The sequence below is a fragment of the Malus domestica genome, chromosome 13, assembly GCF_042453785.1.
Source record: "Malus domestica chromosome 13, GDT2T_hap1".
In the NCBI taxonomy this organism is placed as follows: Eukaryota; Viridiplantae; Streptophyta; class Magnoliopsida; order Rosales; family Rosaceae; genus Malus; species Malus domestica.
The window spans coordinates 22,770,916-22,788,987 of record NC_091673.1 but is presented as its reverse complement, the minus strand read 5'-3'; the positions used below and the strand labels follow the sequence as shown (position 1 = coordinate 22,788,987).

Here is an 18,072-nt window from a genome sequence, read left to right as displayed (position 1 = left end):
TCTTCTTTATTGAGCTCTTTTGGGCTTTTCTTCCCTAGAAGTCTTAAGTTAAATATTAACCTAAACAGTATGCTCTTTCCAACCGGCTAGCTTTTGTTTCACACGCTTCAAAAGTTCAGTTTCATTAACTGGATCTTTCCAGAAAACAATATTATGTATACCAAGGTCAACAAATTGTAGTTTTGTGTTATATGTTAAGGATGTGAACTATTGAGCATCTTACCTGATTATTGGTATTATTTGAGAAATAAATGGAGGATTTATGGAAATTTACCTGCTGGCCAGCTGCCGAGGAGAAAAGGTTCAAAAGATGAAGAATGTGTTTAGCTCCCTTGACTTGGCTTTGGCAAATAGAAGACAGCCATCAACAAAAACCAAATTAGAGATTCTATAACCCCTTGGAGATGACAAAATTCTCACATGAGATTTAGGGTTAGTTGCCAGCATATTGAAATGTCTAATTAGAGACTCCATACACAAAATGAAGATATAAGGAGAAAGAGGATCTCCCTGTCGAATACCACGCTTAGGGAAAAAATAACCATGAGCAGATCCATTAATTAGAATCGAAAAAGAGGTGGAAGTGACACATTCCATAATTAAATTAATCTACTGGCTATTGAATCCAAAACGACTTTAAACACACCGAATATAAACCCCAATTTAACAAATCATAAGCTTTCTCAAGGTCAAGCTTAACACCCATCGTACCCAAATCCTTTCTTAGATTTGAAAGAAGAAAAAATTTCTTAGATTTGAAAGAAGAAAAAAGCTCATGGGCAATTAAAATATTATCATGAATTGAACGACCCGGAGCAAAAGCTCCCTAATTTGGTGAAATGCAAAAATCCAAAAGTGGCTTGAGTCTTTTGATCGTTTCCTTCGTAATAATCTTATAGCTAACATTGCATACGCCAATAGGTCTATAATTAGAAACAATTTATGGGTTATCGACTTTAGGGATCAAAGCAATGTTTGTATGATTTAGGTGGCGAAGACTAGAACAATTAAGAAAGAAGTCCTTAGTCGTAGGAGAGACAGTGTCCTTAAGCTCATTCCAGCAATTTTGGAAAAAAGCCGCAGATAGTCCATCTAGACCTGGAGTTTTTAAGGCTCCAATGTTATTCACAGCATCCCAAATTTCCTCATCCGAAATAGGTAATAATAATTGCCTATTGAGTAATTCAGTAATAGAAGGACTAATGATATCAGCCAGACTAGCAAGAGTGTCCTGGGAAGGATGAATAGCACAAGCAAATCGCAGTTTGAATTCCTGCACAAAAACTTGTTCTAAACCCTCCCCCACATTCCACCAGAACCCATCATGGTCTTTAATAGTTTTAATCTCATTTCTTTTCTTTCGAATAGATGCCACAGTTTGGAAGAACTTTGTAGGTCCACATGACTTCTTTAGCTTTCTAGGTCCACATGACTTCTTCATCCAGCAGAAGAGAAGAGAGATTTGATTTAATGTTGTTTTCCTCCTGCAAGTGCTCATTAGAATCAATAGTAGCATCACCAGACATAATTCTAGTTTGAATGTCATTAAGGGCAGATAAAAGTTTATCCTTTCTCTCCTTAATATTTCCAAAAATCTCTTTGTTCCAATTACGGACCAAAAATTTAAAGGTACCAACACAGGCAACAAATCTATCTTGAGGTCTATGTCCACTATCACAAGTCCAAGATTTCTTAACAAAAGATTTAAACTCCGGGTGACGAATCCACATTGCTTCAAACTTAAAAGCTGAAACGGTTCTTTTATCCAAGATAATATTATTAGATAGGAATATGGGGCTATGATCCGAGCCAAAGATCAGATAGTTAAGAAGGGAATACTCATGGAAGTCACATAACCATGGAGAGTTTGCAACACAACGATCAAGTCTTTCATAAATCCTAGTGTTATCACCATGCCCATTAGTCCGAGTAAAGGGAACCCCGGAAGCAGATAAGGAGATTAGATTACCGTTATTGAGAAAATCAATGAAAGCATTCATATGAGAAGTCGTGCTTAAATTGCCCCCAAGCTTCTCAGAACTATCAATAATGCTATTAAAGTCTCCAATTAGGCACCCAGGATTATGAGTGAGCAATTCAGCCCACAGACTAGCTTGGAGCTGTTTTTGCGGTTAAGCATACACGAAAGTACTAAACTGATCTTTGTTATTATGTAACTCACGGACAAGACAAAGCATAAACCGATGAGAATAACTTAAAATTGTAACTGCAGTAGTATTAGAATTCCAAAGGAAGCAGACACCTCCAGCTCTCCCGGCGGGAGTACAGCAAAAAACCTGATCAAATAAGCCCCTATAGAAGTTCTTATGGAAGCTTGCTTGGTTTCAAAAAGACAAAAAAGGTGAGAGTTGGGGGTGGGGGTTTCGTCCATCTCAAACAGTTTGGTTGGCTGGGTGGCTGGGTTTGCAGAGGGGTGATAGAGAGTGGGTCTTCCAGAGAGGGGTTTGGGTGTAGAGAGAGTGATTCGAGGGAGGGATTTGGGAGTGATTCGAGGGTGCACGATTCACCCTTGATTTGGGGAATCGTTGCAAATGTTGGGGTAGGGTTAAGGGGAACCCGTGTGCAGAGAAATGGGGTGGGAGGTATGGGAGGGTGGGTACGGAATTCTGGGCCTAGGGTTCTTGCTTCCATTCGATTCAAAATGTAAGCGTTTCGTTCAATTCCTAGGTCACTGTCTGTATGCTTCTACAGGAGTTGATGTAGTTCTAGAATTCTGGACTCTTCTTTCCATATCGATCTCTCTCACAAACCCTTCTGTTGCTCTCAAACCTGGCCTTTCCTCGCTCTCCGATCTCGACTTGTCTCTCTTTCTTGCTGAAAACGCCCAACCCTGTAAAAATTTGTTCAGATCTTCTTCTCGAAGACTATAAATCAGATGGCCCTATGACTGGAAAATAGTGAATTTGGTGTCGATTCGAAGAAAATTTGAAGCCCATAAATGGTAGCGTTTCCTGATGCCGATTTGGGGTGGGTAATTCTTTGCTTTGAATATTATGTGCTTAGGAGTGTAAATTTGGATTTATAAATGTGTTTTTTTTGTTCAAATTTGATTATTGTGGTTTTGGGGGTTTTGTTTGTAGCTTCAGCCTTCAGATCCTTCGACCTCCTTATCGGCAGAAGGTATTCCTATCTTCATTGTTTCTCTTCTCTTTGTATGTGGAAATCTATGCTTGCTAAAAAAATGATTCTTCTAACTTTTGAATTATCATTTTGACTTTCTTTTTTTTTTGTTGTATTTTAATTGCAGAGGATGAGCATGATGCTTTGTGGTTTTGGCTAGAGAAAGGGAAGCCATGTGAATCCAGGTTTATCCACATTTGATACTTGACAGTTTCACAACCAAGGTATTATATCTCAATTAAGCATTCCAGCATCTTGATTGCTTACTTTACTCCGTACATTATGCCAAGATTGATCATCCAATTAGAGATAGTTTATGCAATTGGATCCTCGCCGGATCTCCTATCTGGGGATCTTAGGAATCAACGCATGTGGATGATTGATTAAAAATCGTGCGGTCATAATTTTTTTCTTTTTTATATTTTTACACAAAACGAGGCTACTTTATTTTTAAAAATATACAAAGCATTTAATTTGAACCACACAATTTTTTATCAACGGTCCACGTGCGTTGATCCCTAGGATCCCCAATGAGGGGATCCGGCGAGGATCCAAATACATAGTTTATAACGGTTCAAGGATGAGGATGATTGATTATAGTTATTCTCCAAAGATTTTTCTCCAGTATATGACATACCCACTGACTATGAAAACCATGCTAGGAATTTCAATATAACTGTTCTATTTATGAATATATATTAAGGTATTGATAACCTACCTTGATGGTGATATAATTCTCTCTCTCTCTCTCTCTCTCTCTCTCTCTCTCTCTCTCTCTCATTACTATTCTTACTAATTCTGATCTATCCACTCCCGCTACGTCTTAATCTTTTGGACACTCATATCACTACATCGGTACATCTTTTTGAGTTGGCGTGCATAGTTACTGTTCTATTGAATATGATTTTCTTTTCTTGATTGTTCGTAGTTGGGTGAGAGGGCAGCAAATATTTTAAAGCATCTCTTTCCAGTGATAAAGCCGAATACGAAATGGATAATCACTTTCGCCAATTGATTTGACTACATTTCGTTAAGGTTGGTTTGTTGTCACATCTCTATACGACCATCTCCAACCATGACCTAAAACTTAAAAATATTTAGCCCAAAAAATAGGTTTTAACCCAGAAATAGATTTTCTGCTCCAACCCTTCTAGCCTAAAATTTTAGCCCGAAATTATTAAAGAATGAATTAAGGCTATTTTTTTAATTAACTTTTAAAAAAAATTATATAGACTATCCAAAATTAATTTTCTGAACATTTTAACCTCAAAATATTTTAAATTTGGACCGTTAGATCTTTTTTTACCGTTAGATTTAAATTTGGACCGTTAGATCTTTTTTAAATTATTTTAGCCATTGGATTTAAATTTGGACCATTAAATCTTTTTTTTACCGTTATATTTGATTATATTCGATCTAAGCCGTTGGATTCAATAAATATATAAATATAAAACTTTAAAAAAAAATTTGAACCTAGACTGTTGGATTAACCAATGGCCCATTTAAATCCAGCCGTTGGATGAAGAAAAGTAGTCGTTGGGCTACTTGATGATCTGACACCCGAAGGAACAACCCCACGTGGGTTTGTTGGATTTCTGAAAAGGCCTAGCGCGTAGGCGAGTAGGGGATGGGCAGTGGGCTTCACAGCCTTGGTTTCATTCTCAGTTAGTGGGGCCTATTTTGCTTTGTGGCCTAAAATTGGCCTGGTATTTGACCCCTATATGAGTTTTAGGTTAATTTTGGGTCATGGGTTGGAGTGGATTTTGGGGGGGGGGGGGGGGGGAGAGAGGGAAATTTTAGGTTTTAGCCCATTGTTGGAGTGGGTCTTCCCATAAATGCTACTATATGCAGATGTGGTGAATGTGGATAGGGCTTTCTTGAATGGTACCAAGTCAACCTACTTTTATTTGGTCAGAACATATATTATGCAACTGTTTTATTTGGTCATTAGATATGAATAACTGTTTTCCTTTGTGTTTCCATTTCCATTTCAATATATGTACTATAGCAATATAGAACTTTGCGTTCTTTTGCATCGTTGAATAGCAGCATGAGTCGTTGCCACAACATGAAACCCAGCTTTTGACTGTCCACTGGCATATCTCCAAAGGTTTGTGTACTGCCTTATGTGGAATTGAGATGTTATAACTTTGAATATTTATCATACATGACAAAAGGGAGTGTTATTTATCTACAAAATATGAAATCGTCCGTTATAATTTTGGGTATATGATTTTCTTCTGTTTTTCGTTTTAGAACACATTGTTCTTCATTTTTTGAAATTTTGTTTTTATAATTTTGGGTATTTTGTTTATATCATTATATTATTTTGATTTGTGCCAACTACACCATCTTCGCTAACAGAAACTCATGTCAAGCATAAAGCAACATTTTCCTCACATGTCCAATTACGACCTCTAATATGCTCTCTTGCCATGTTGAACAATTTGGAAATGGAAAGAAATGGTAGAAAGATACATTGGAAGCATTGTAGGAGAAAATTGAGTTTTGTGTGGATGTTTGAACAAATACATAGGTATTTATAGAGTTTCTGGGTGAATTTTGAGTTAAATTATTATTTTTAATTATTTTTTAGCCGTTGGATTTAAATTTGGGCCGTTAGATCTCTTTTTTTTACCATTAGATTTGATTATATTCAATCTCAACCGTTGGATTCAATGTATTTTAAAATAACAAATTCTAAAAAAATTAAATTTGATCCAACGGTCCTTAAAGCCCAGCCCTTGGATTAAAATTATAGCCGTTGGGATGATGATGTTGGCCAACACATAGTTGACAGGGGGCACACCCCTGTCTGGAAAGCCTTGCAAGCCAACCGCGTGGGCGGGCCGAGACTGGCCCAAGTGCTAGTGAGTCCACTCGCATTTGGGGGGGGGGGATTTGGCCTAGCTTTGGCATTTGACTTTTAGCCCAATGTTTTAGCATGGGTTGGGTGGTGTTTGGGGAGGGGGAATAAGTGGGGAAATTTGGCTTTTAGCCTACCATTGGAGTTGGTCTTATCCTCAAGGTAATTAATTTTAGATTTTTCCTTTGAACCTTTTCTCCAACAATTTTTTTAATATTGTGAAAGTTGTGTTTTCTATACTGTAAAAGTTGAATCTGTGTGGAATATTTTTTTTTTTTTTAATTTTGGTGTCTTTATTTCGTTCTTTTATGGTTTTTTTTTTACTTGAATTTGATTTGATTTGATTTGATTTTTTTTTTTTTTTGTGACAGGTTGAGAATGTGAAAGCTCTGCTGGAGGTGGAGGTGAGAAGTTTAATTGAATTCATGATTTATTGTTGCTTTTTTTTTAACTTTATTTTTATGGGATTGTGCTGTTTTTGGGGAAAACAATATTAAATTGAAGTAAAGTTTAGATATTTATGTAATTGGGATTTAGAGTAAGAGATGAAGAATTGAATGTGATTGCAAAATTAAAAATTTAGAACTTTTTTGGTTTGGAAGCTAATTTTAAATTCAGTTAGCTGATTAATTAGTAGAGAAATGTATAATGAATGCGTGATATGTTTTTCGATGCGTATAAGCAGACATGGGTACTGCTTCAGCAGCAGCAGCTGCTATATAATGGTATGGAGATGAGGAATTCTGAGATGTTGGGTGCTCCTGGTGTGAATGATGAAGACTTGATAATGATCGTATCTAATGTCGCCTCGAGGTATACTTGATGTTTTACTTTATTTGCAATTCACTGTATGATGTTCGTATTAGAAATGTATTTCTCATTAATTGAAATTGATTTACATTGGGATACTTATATACAACAGTTAATAAAGATTAGTTACCAACTAATGTAACTAATTAATCTTAATCTATGATTAGTTACAAAACAGTTACAGCAAGGAGAACTTATAGACTTAGTAATTGCTTACTGTGTTGATGACTTGGATTCTAGCTGGCACTGTTGACTTGATTGAGGATAATGTGTCTTTACACCCCCTCAAGTTGAACAGATGAGAGCCAAGTGAAAGCTTGGACTTGAGAAACTGAAATCGAGCTTTTGACAGAGACTGTGTGTGAATATCTGCAATTTGATTGTGGTTGGGAACAAACTGAACTCTAAGCAGATAGGCTAAGACAAGTTCGCTAATATAGTGGTAGTCAATTTCGACACGCTTAGTTCTAGCATGGAAAACTGGATTTGATGCAAGGGAAATCGCAAACACATTATCACACCAAAGAACTGGAACTTCGGATAATGGAAAACCAATATCCCTGAAGATTTTGCAGATCCAAGTGATCTCGGTAGAGGTGTGACCTAAAGGACAATATTCAACTTCAGTGGATGAACAAGCAACTGTATGTTGCTTCTTTGCATTCTAACTGATTAGATTGCTACCAAGATAAACACAATAACCATTAGTAGAGCATCGATTAAAGACATATCCTGCCCAATCAGCATCCAAGAAGGCAGTGAGAGTGAGTGAACTTTTCTTGAACCAAAGTCCTTCATCAACAGTTTTTTGAGAAGGTGTAATACTCTTTTAATAGACTGAAAATGAGTATATAGAGGATAATGGAGAAACTGATAGAGTTAATTAAGCAAAAGAAAGGTCAGGTTGAGTCCAATTCAAATACTGCAATGCCCCAACAATTGATCTATATGCATGTCGATTAAAGAGAAGTGTACCACTGTGATCTAACTTTTGAGTACCAAGACGTTTAGTACATGGTTTACTACCATCCATGTGTGTCTTGAGAAGGAGATCCATGGCATTCTTATGTCCAACTGGTTGAAAAACCAATCAAATTGCACTGCTAAAGTTAAAAGTATCCTGATAGTGACAGGTTTGGCAACCAGGCTAAAAGTCTCATGAATGTCAATACATTCTCGTTGATGAAAGCCTTTTGCTACTAATCAAGCTTTGTATTTGTCCACACTGCCATCTAGTTTTCTTTTAATATGAAAAACCCATTTACATTCTATCAGATTATGATTTGGTGTAGAGGGAACAAGAGACCAAGTTCCTGTGGATTGCAGTGCTTGAAATTCCTCAGTCATTGCTTTCTTCCAATGATCATGCTTGGAAGCTTGTAAGTAAGTTGTAGGGACAAGGCTTAATGTACCAGGGGGATGTTTAGTATGAGCTAAGGCTTTAGGTTTAAAAATCCCAGCTTTAGATCTAGTAATCATGGAATAAGTATTGGTGGAAGGGGGAGGTTGAGACAGGATTAGAGAGGTAGGTTGTATTGGAGAATTTGGCATTGGTGAAGTGGATGTAGATTGCATTAAAGGAGTTGTTGCTAATGAAGTGGAAATAGGTTGTGAGGAAGGGTGAGGGAGGGAATAGGTTGATGGGGTTGGGGATAAATGAGTAGTACATGGTATGTAAAAAGGAATGGTAAATGTAGGGTATTGAGGGTATTGGGTGTGCTGCAACTGAGAGATTGAACTGTTGAACCTTGAGACTCATGAAATGGGAAATGTGACTCATAGAAAAGCACATGGCGAGAGATGTAGATCCTGGATGTAAAAGGATCTAAGTAGCGATAGCCTTTATGCTGTAAACTGTAGCCCAAAAAAACACAGTGAATGCTTTTCCCATCTAACTTGGAAGTAGTATAGGGTTTAAGCCAGAGATAGCAACTACACCCAAAAACCTTTAGCTTGGAATAATCTCGAGGCTTGTGAAAGATTGATGCCCATAGAGATTTGTCAAGACCAGAGATTGGAAGCTTGTTTATCAAATACAAGGCAGTAGAGAATGCCTCAACGCAAAACTGGTGTGGAACCTTGGATGCAATGAGAAGAGTCCAAGCAATTTCTATGAGATGCCTGTGTTTCCTCTCTACACAACCATTTTGTTTCGGTGTGTGAGGACAAGAATATTGATGCAAAATACCACGTTGCAACAAGAAAGAATTGAAATTGGAACTTGTAAATTCACCCCCTGAATCAGATCGGAAAACTATGATTTTATTACCAACCAAGTTTTCTACATAACTCTTGAAATTGACAAAGACTTAATACACCTCCGATTTGAGCTTCAATGGAAAAATCCATCAATATTTTGTGAACTCATTAACAAACAACACATAGTATTTATAACCACTGACAGAAGATGTAGGGGCAGGTCCCCAAACATCACAATGAACAAGTTCTAGGGGCACAGACACAAAACTAATACTTGCAGTGAAAAGCAACTTGTGATTCTTGCCATTTGCACAATCTGAACAAAAGAAAGAAGTAAACTTTTTACCAATATAAACAATAGTACTACTATTTAAAGCCTTCATGTAAATTGTAGATGATGGATGACCAAGCCGGTTGTGCCAAACTTGTAAAAAGACTTTAGAACTGAAAAGAGTAGATGGAGAATTGGTTGCAGTGAGAGTGCGTTGATATGGATAAAAGCCATGTTTAACTGGCCCCAGAAAAAACATCATCCCCGAGATACGATCCTTGATTTTGGAATCAAGAGTCAATTTGCAGTGATTATCTCTTAAGAATTGATAAGCAGATAGAAGGTTATGCTTCATTGCAGGAACATGTGGAACATTATTCAAATGAAAAGTGGGATGTAGAACATTATTCAAACAAAAAGTGGGAGCATGAGTAGTAAGAATGGTAGTACCAGTATGATGAATGGGCATACCTTGACCATCACCAATGTAAACTTTGTCCTGACCATTGTAAGGGGTGGGATATTGAATGGCATAAATTTCATTAGTAATATGAGACGTTGCACCATAATTCATAAGGCAAGTAGGAGCAGAAGGTTTGTAGATGGTGTGAGCACCCATAGCTGGAGGAATTTTACCGACAACAACATGATTCATCCGTTTGAAACAATCAATGGCTTCATGATCTGGAGAATGGCATATTTGACATGGAAATTTGTGACCAAAGGTATTTCCAAATGAATTGCGAGTATAGCCTCCAAAGTTACGATTGAAATTGTGAGAATTGCCTCTAGAATTACCCCGATAGTTATTGCCTCGATAGTTATTTAGTGATTTCCCTTGTAGTTGCCTTTGCCATTATTGAATTGTCTGGGAGCTGAGGTATAAGAGTTTTGTGCAGCATAACCATGTGGTGAAGGAAGAAGAGGAGCTTGAGATTGTGGATACTGAGCCGCATAAGCTTGAAATGGTTCAAAAACAGAGGAAGCAACAATCTTTTTCTTGCGATTCATAAACAATTCTTTGTTGATCAGCAATCCATGTAGTTCATCCAAAGAAGTAGTTAATATATGAAGCATAATGGAGTCAACAAAAGACTCATAGTCATCAGAAAGACCATTAAGTGTGGTTGCAATCATATCACTTTCAGAAACTAGAGCACCAACAGCCATGAGTGCATCAGAAATGGTTTTGATTAGCTGAATATATTCTGAAATTGCAAGATCTCCTTTCTAAACAATATGTAGTCGAGATCAAAGTTGGCGGATATGAGCAGCAGAGATGCCTCCAAAACGTTGCTCAATATTCATCCATAACACTTGAGATGATGTAATATCAAATGTGAACGGAAGGAAATATTCCGAAAGGGTAGAGTTAAGCCAGATAAGGATATTTTGATCCTTTTCATACCACAAATCGAATGCTAGATTTGGAATTCCTGTGTTCTTGCCAAATGCATCAAGAAGAAATGGAGAAGGACAAACTTCAGAGCCATCAATAATTCCTGTGAGCTTGTATCGACGAAAAATTGGAGCAAACAAAGCCTTCCATATGAGATAATTGTCTCATTTAAGCTTTGTAGGAACCATACGACTGATATTTGGAATTGAAATTGCAGAAACTGAGGGAGAAGACGGAACCGCTGTGAAATTAGGGTTCATTGGAGACAAATTTGGGGCAAGAACTTCAAGATTCACCGGAGAAGACCTTGACGATGTCATCGTAATCGAAGAAAGTAGTAGGAGAGAAGAGAAGATCGATCAAGATTCGCAAGAAATCGGTGATCGAAGAAAATAGTGATCGCAGGAAGCAACGGAGAAGAAGATCGAAGAAAGGCGGTTAAGCAAAAAGGGATGATACCATATTAGAAATGTATTTCTCATTAATTGAAACTGATTTACATTGGGGTATTTATACACAACAGTTAATAAAGATTAGTTACCAACTAATGTAACTAATTAATCTTAATATATGATTAGCTACAAAACAGTTACAGCAAGGAGAATTTATAGACTAAGTAATTGCTGATTGTGTTGATGACTTGGATTCTAGCTGGGCATTGTTGACTTGATTGAGGATAATGTGTGTCTTTGGTTCGTACCTTTAATGGATCTGTGAATATATGTCAGTGCACCCACCAATTGGTTTTATCATCATACATCATTCGTGAGAAATGGGGTGGTGAGTTTCTCAATACAATTTGAATTTTTGTGCAAATAATGTTTGTAAAAAGCGTGTTTTTATTTCGTTCATTGCAGATTCTTATCCTTTGATTTAGTTCACCATTCATGCTTTTAAATATAAGAAGTGCAATGCTCTCTCAGATGTTAGTTTTGGGTGGCAATTGAAAGATACGAGGATAAACAAAAATACCAACCAATTGAAAGGACAAATTCAATAGAAAATATTTGATTCACCAATTATTATAGTTTGAGCTCTCTGCATTAAATGTCCTGTTTTCAGGACAAAATTTGATGTTTTAAGATGTCATGAACAAATTGTTGCTGGATGGGTTTTGTGTTGCGAATTTACTTGAGATCCTCACTTGATATCCCATTTATGCTTCCCATGCTTCCTTCTACATAAGGGTCAACCCTGGACATCCATTCTGAGGAGATTCATGCACTTCCTCTACTTTATAGTAGGCTGTGCTAATTGTTGAGTTCTTTGAAATGAGAAGAGAAAAAGATGAAAAAGAAGCCACATGAACGCGGGAGAAGAATAAGAAAATGCTGTTGTGTTTTTTTTTTTCCAACTCATTCAGTGTCCAATATTTTATTACTTCCCGTTTGGTGAAATTCATTGGTCGTGTCATGCATGTTCGTTTATTTTTTATCAATCAATCTGTTTGATGCAATTCAAATATTCAACTGTTGATTGTGGGAGTTTGGTGGGAAGAGTTCCCAAGCTTATTCTGCAGATTAAAGGATTCACAGACGCTATCAACAGAAAAAGGTTAATTGAACCACTCACTGTTTGATCTTTACTCCTTATTTGTTTTCTGGTTTTTGGTCTTTTTGTTTTTTAATTTTATACTGCATATACTTAATGTAATCCACACGGTCAAGAGAACCAGGTAAGCAATTTAAATTTTTTGGGTTATTGAAATCAGAGTTTTGAATTACAGTTTCTGGTTAGATGCTCGGAGATATAGGAAACTGCAATTTACTTTTGGATATGCTCTATAAGAAACTGCAGTTTACATTTGGATTTAATTCTTCGCTGATGGTATGTTGTGATAGGGTTTAGTAATTTTAAATACTCTTCAATTCTTTTTAATCTGCAAAATCAAATTACCCATGAAATTTATGATACACAATCAGTTTCTTTTTAGTTGGGTTGAAATTATATTGATTGTGCTGTTATAAAGCTCCTTTTTATAGTTAGGTTGAAAATCATATTAATAGATTCTTTATTTGGTTGGTCTAATCTGTATCAGATGGGATTGTTTTGTTTGATGTTTGAATCAAAATTTGATCTTTTTTTTGTGTGAAATTATAATGGAATCGCAAATTTGTCAGGTATATCTTAGATTATTGGTTGCATATTCACCTTCCCACAACTATTATATTGCCTCTTGACTGGATGGATTTTTATAATTTTAAGGATCTACGGTTGCAATGCTTTTGATGCATACAATAAGGAGGAAGGTACTACTCTTATGGAGCTTCTCTGGCATGGTAAGTTGAAGTTGCATATCATTTTTTATTTTTTCGTTCATGGAATTCATTATCTTGCTATCTTGGTAATTAGCTAGTGTCTAACAGTTGGTGAAGTGTATGAACAAATGTGTGGAAGTTTGAATCGTACAAGTGAAAGTGAATTTTAACAACTCTAACTTAGATTTCTTATTAATTTGTTAGGTCTTTCTTTCATTTGTGTTTGACTATTTTTTTTTTTTTTTGGTATATAAGTACAACTATTGATCAAAAGCCACAGAAATTACCTAACAGCCGAGAGACTGTTTGTGTAAGAAGAACATAATATGATGTAAAGCTCAAATTTTGGGCACGTAAGTATATGTTTTTATTTTTTCAATTACAATTACTTTCATGAAAATTCAATTGGATTTGTTTTGGTCTCCAAGAATTTTTCTTTGTTTGGTTACCAATTAATTTATGTGGCGGGAGTTTAGTTTTTGCTTTTTTGCCTATGTATATATGATTTGAAATGGACAGTTCAAGTTGCTATATATAAATTTGTAGTCGAAGATTTCGAAGGAGAGGTGAATTAGAAACAATGGGGAGAGAGTGATGGAGTTGAGGAGTTGAGAGTTAACAGGGGGAGTGATGTCTCTGGTATTGCGAGATCATTGAGACTAACTATCTGGTTAATTAATCACTAATTTGATATATTTAGAGTTTAACTTTTCTTTAAATAATTTTCCTCCTGTATTTTCATTGGATTCGTTTCATTTTTCTGCTTAATTTATCTTAACAATGTTTGCATCTTAATACTTAACTCTAAATATGTAATTGTCCCCTTTTCCAAAAAAACAATTTGTGCAATGTGAATGGAGGTTATTCTCAATCTTCTGATGGTGATTATTTGATACTTCTCCAAACGTGGCTACTCAGCCTTTGAAATACAGAGCTGAGGATGAGAGGAGCCAGATGAGCTAGAATAGGGTTTGTACAATTCTAAATTATTCGTTTAGTTACCGATAAAAGATATGGTTGCCCAATCCAGTTTTGTATTTTCAACATTTAATCATTTTCCTTTGATAGCACTTCATTTTGATATGTGAATGAACTATATACTGTATCTTTATCTTAGGTCACAGTGTAATGTTTAACGATTGAATTTGTAAGACTGTTTAACAATTTTTTCGAAAACCAACTATTCCTGCCAGATGCTCAAATATTGTCTTCTACTTTTCTACTTTGCCTTTTCTGTGTTTTCCCCATGTAGTAGGCTGATCACCTGAAACTATGAGTATAATACTGATGACACAATATGATCTACAAATGAATGGTTTCTTATAGCATGCATATCCATACATAGTAAGCAAAGTTTCACTTCATTGGTTCTTAGGTACTACTCCGTCTTTTTAGTTACTTTGTGTGGAAATTATTCACGCCTATCGTGGATAATACATTCAACGCCCGCAACAAAGCACGGGCACATTTTCTAGTAAAAAACTAAAGTTACTGCTAAAATCTGGTCTCTCAAGACCCAACAGTTCCAAGACATACACCTCATCAGTCAATTTCGTCTAGAGTGATTCCCTGGTTCCCTTCTGCTTGTGCAGTATTATCCTCCTCTCTGACTCGCTTCCTTGGACTTACCACACCTACAGTTGGCCTAGCAGACTTCCTAAGGGCTTCAACAGCTAAGACAGAAGCAACAGCATCCCCAGACGCAGAACTCCCTTCCCCAGCTAATTTATTCCCCTGCAGACCACCTATATCCTGTATTATGTAACATAATAAACCAGCATTTAAACACAAACTCACATGGAAATAAGCGCAACGGTTAGAACAGTAGGGCATGCTGAGATCATAAAAATACATAACGATTTCAGCATTGAAACTAGTGACCACACAAACAATTGAAACTAGTGACCACACAAACAATTAAGCAACTATCATTAAATAACGGCTAAATTGGATTGTTCATCCTCGTGGTCATAGGACTCTTGCATGATGATCCCCGTGGTGAAAAAACTAGGAATTAAACCCCTGTGGTCTAGAATGTTAGCAAATTTAGTCCAAAAGTAAGATTTCTGTTAAAGGACTGTTAAAAGTTGGGGTAAAACTGTATTTTCAGTTCCAATTGACATTGAATTGGGGCTTTTTTTTATTTAAAAAATTAAGCATTATTTTTTTTGTTAATTGTTATAAAAAAAATTATTTATTTTAAATGTCAATTGGAACTGAAAATACAGTTTTACCCATACTTTTAACAATCATTTAACAGAAATCTTACTTTTGGACTAAATTTGCTAATATTCTTGACCACAGGAGTTTAATTCCTAATTTTTTCACCACGGAGGTCATCATGCAAGTTTCCTATGACCACGGGGATGAATAATCCAATTTGGCCTTAAATAACACAAAGGAACACCTAGAGAGTTGAGCACATTGGAAATAAGAAGAAATGTTATTAAGATATACTGGCCCATGGGACCAATAACTTACCACCTACTCAAGACTTGTACCATAACTTACCACCTGCGCAAGATCTTGCACAAGATCTGCCCTCGGCACCCATATGTGTTTAGCCACCTTCCCACCTTCCTTGTTAACCTCCACATGGTAGTGTTCCTCACCAACAGGTTCCCCCACCTTCCTCTTATCAGCCTTTTTCTTCCATTTGGGGACAACAGTGGTCCACCCCTCGTCCTCTTGAGGTTCCACCACCTCACGAATTTCAGCCTCAACATTTTCAACCCCCTCCTCATTATGATTAATTGCATTAGGAAAGCACAACATGACATCTTTATGCAAGGCATCCTTCACTTCCTCGACAACCAATGTATCGACTGGGAAGATCAAAGGTTCATCATCGAAAACACAATCGATCATGAAACAACCATCATCCACCTCCTCATTCAGGCAAAAATGCCCCTTGAACCTTCTTCGGCTGCCTCGTAACTGATGAGAATAGGGTTTTCATCATCCAGGTTGACAATAAGAACCTTTTGTCAGCGAAATTCTAAGATCAACCTCAACTAACACTTTGACAAAGAGCCCATTTAGCCCAAGGGTGATATCATCCACCCTGAGGACATCCCCAATAGGATGGGCTATCACCTTCAAGATATCCACATCCTTGTATTGCACAGGTACCCTCGGTAGCCTCACCCACACCACAAGCCTATTGATTGCATCAAGATCACTGAACTAAGTAGTCCAGCTCTCTAAATGGAAAATTTGACCCCTGATGTATCACGGGCAATTATCCAGCACAGCTTCAAGATCCGCAGAGTCTGCAAACTCAATTACAAACCACCTCCGGCCATATTGATCAAGGCAAAAAGTATTCTTGACCACAGACTTCCAGAGTATTCCCAACTTCCACTTGATAAGCCTAGCTTCAAGGTGTTGTCTAAACATCATTCCCATGAGGACTTTGCTTTGTATGTGTTCAACATTCAAAGCGGAACAAAGCGAAGTGGACACACGAGTCACACCTCGTTCCATGGTGAAGGTACCCATGGCACTCAACAACAACGGGTTGTTCCCCAGGGAGTGGAACTGGGAAGGGGTTAGCCTAACTCGGGAGTTGCATGGAGGAAAAAAATTCTAGGGCGTCTAGGCAACGAGGAAGCAGAGTTGGAAGTAAGAAAGTTGGCCATAATGAGAGTAAGGAAAAACCAGACACCAAAGGAAAACGACACTGATGAAAGAAACACGAATCAACCAGGTATATAAAGGTACAATCAGGCAATATCCACTCTAAGAAGAATACCAAATAGCAGTCACAAGGAAATAAAATGAAGCTACTATAAGGCAATAAACAGAGAATAATTACAAAAGGCGCAATCTTATTGGTGCAGTAGCATGGGCGGCACATCATCATGATGCACCAGCCGCTGGGAATACCAACCCCAAGACCATACACCAAACTCAAGAAACCCAGGCAGTCGAAACAACATCTCAAATGGTACACTAAGGCGTGCCACATCCAATTCATTACATCAGCAAACCAAAAGTTACTACCATACAAACACGTAAAGTCATTTAAGCATGTATTTGTATAAAACCAAGATGAATCCAACTCCCGCAAGTAATTAGCACACCCCAAATTACGTGCATCAAAGCAAACATACACAGAAAACCCTAGTCTAGAACAAACCCTAGACCACAACGGCATACAAAACCATCGAAGCTTACCACTACTCAGCCATGAGGACAGAATAAAAGGGGTCCTACTTAACCAATCCCACCCCTGAAACCGATTGTTTATCTGAGAGAGGATATTACACCCTAATTAGCAAGCTAACAAAAGTAGACTTAACATCAACATTATACTTAACCCTATGAAAACCATTTGAAACCCTTCCAATTATCACAACTAGATTAGCAAACCACCAGATCCAGACAAAACTCACCAAATTAGCCACAAATCCTATACAATTAACCGAAGAAAGGAGGATGGCGCCCCAACGCCTCCCCAAGACAACTAAGGAAACCCTAGCCTTCATTTTTCATTGCCACCAAAACAATCTTCGTTTATTTAAGTGATATTTTAGATATATTTGAAAGTTTTTATAAAAACTGACATTTTTTTAAATTAGAAGTTAATATTTGACTATATTTGATAAATACTCGATTAATTACTTATAATAGTCCCATTTAACTAACTAATTTAATGACTAACTATGATTAAACTAATGAGGGTCATAACAAGCCTCGAGTTCACAAAATGTGGAGAGCTTCTTAGGCAATCGACTCATGCGACGTCGACTGCCACCGCCACCGGTGTGGAGCCAAAAATAATCACAAGGCGACACGTGGATTTTTGACAACAAAGACAAAACTACCCTTGAGGTATACCGGGATTCCTACGCGCAAGCAGCATGCAATTATCCCTCAACCAAGTCAAAAATGCCCAAAATAGGTATAAACTTAAAACCTAATTTATTCATATATTTCCCATTTCATTATTTAGCTAAATAATATACTTATTCCTTTCATATTTCCTAAAATCATAATAATTGACTAATTAAGGGATTAATTACCTAATCAATCCCTTAATTATCAATTGAAACACCCATCCAAACCTAAAACTACTAAAATGGCCGGCCAATCCCATCAAGAAAAGTAAACCATCTTATTCTCC

The 18,072-nt window shown here is 36.9% G+C and overlaps 2 protein-coding genes across 2 annotated transcripts; both read right to left on the bottom strand.

The window, feature by feature from the left end:
* Positions 1-1,418: 1,418 nt before the first annotated feature.
* LOC139190869 (uncharacterized) lies at positions 1,419-2,000 on the bottom strand. Its single transcript, XM_070811361.1, has one exon. The coding sequence runs from the start codon at positions 1,998-2,000 to the stop codon at positions 1,419-1,421; it is 582 nt and encodes a 193-aa protein (XP_070667462.1).
* Positions 2,001-14,242: 12,242 nt separating this feature from the next.
* Positions 14,243-17,453, bottom strand: LOC139190635 (uncharacterized). Its single transcript, XM_070811015.1, has 2 exons — positions 17,342-17,453; positions 14,243-14,696 (listed from the first exon to the last, which is right to left on the bottom strand). Exons 1-2 carry the CDS (start codon positions 17,432-17,434, stop codon positions 14,487-14,489), a joined length of 303 nt encoding a protein of 100 aa, XP_070667116.1. The 5' UTR covers positions 17,435-17,453; the 3' UTR covers positions 14,243-14,486.
* Positions 17,454-18,072: the final 619 nt, after the last annotated feature.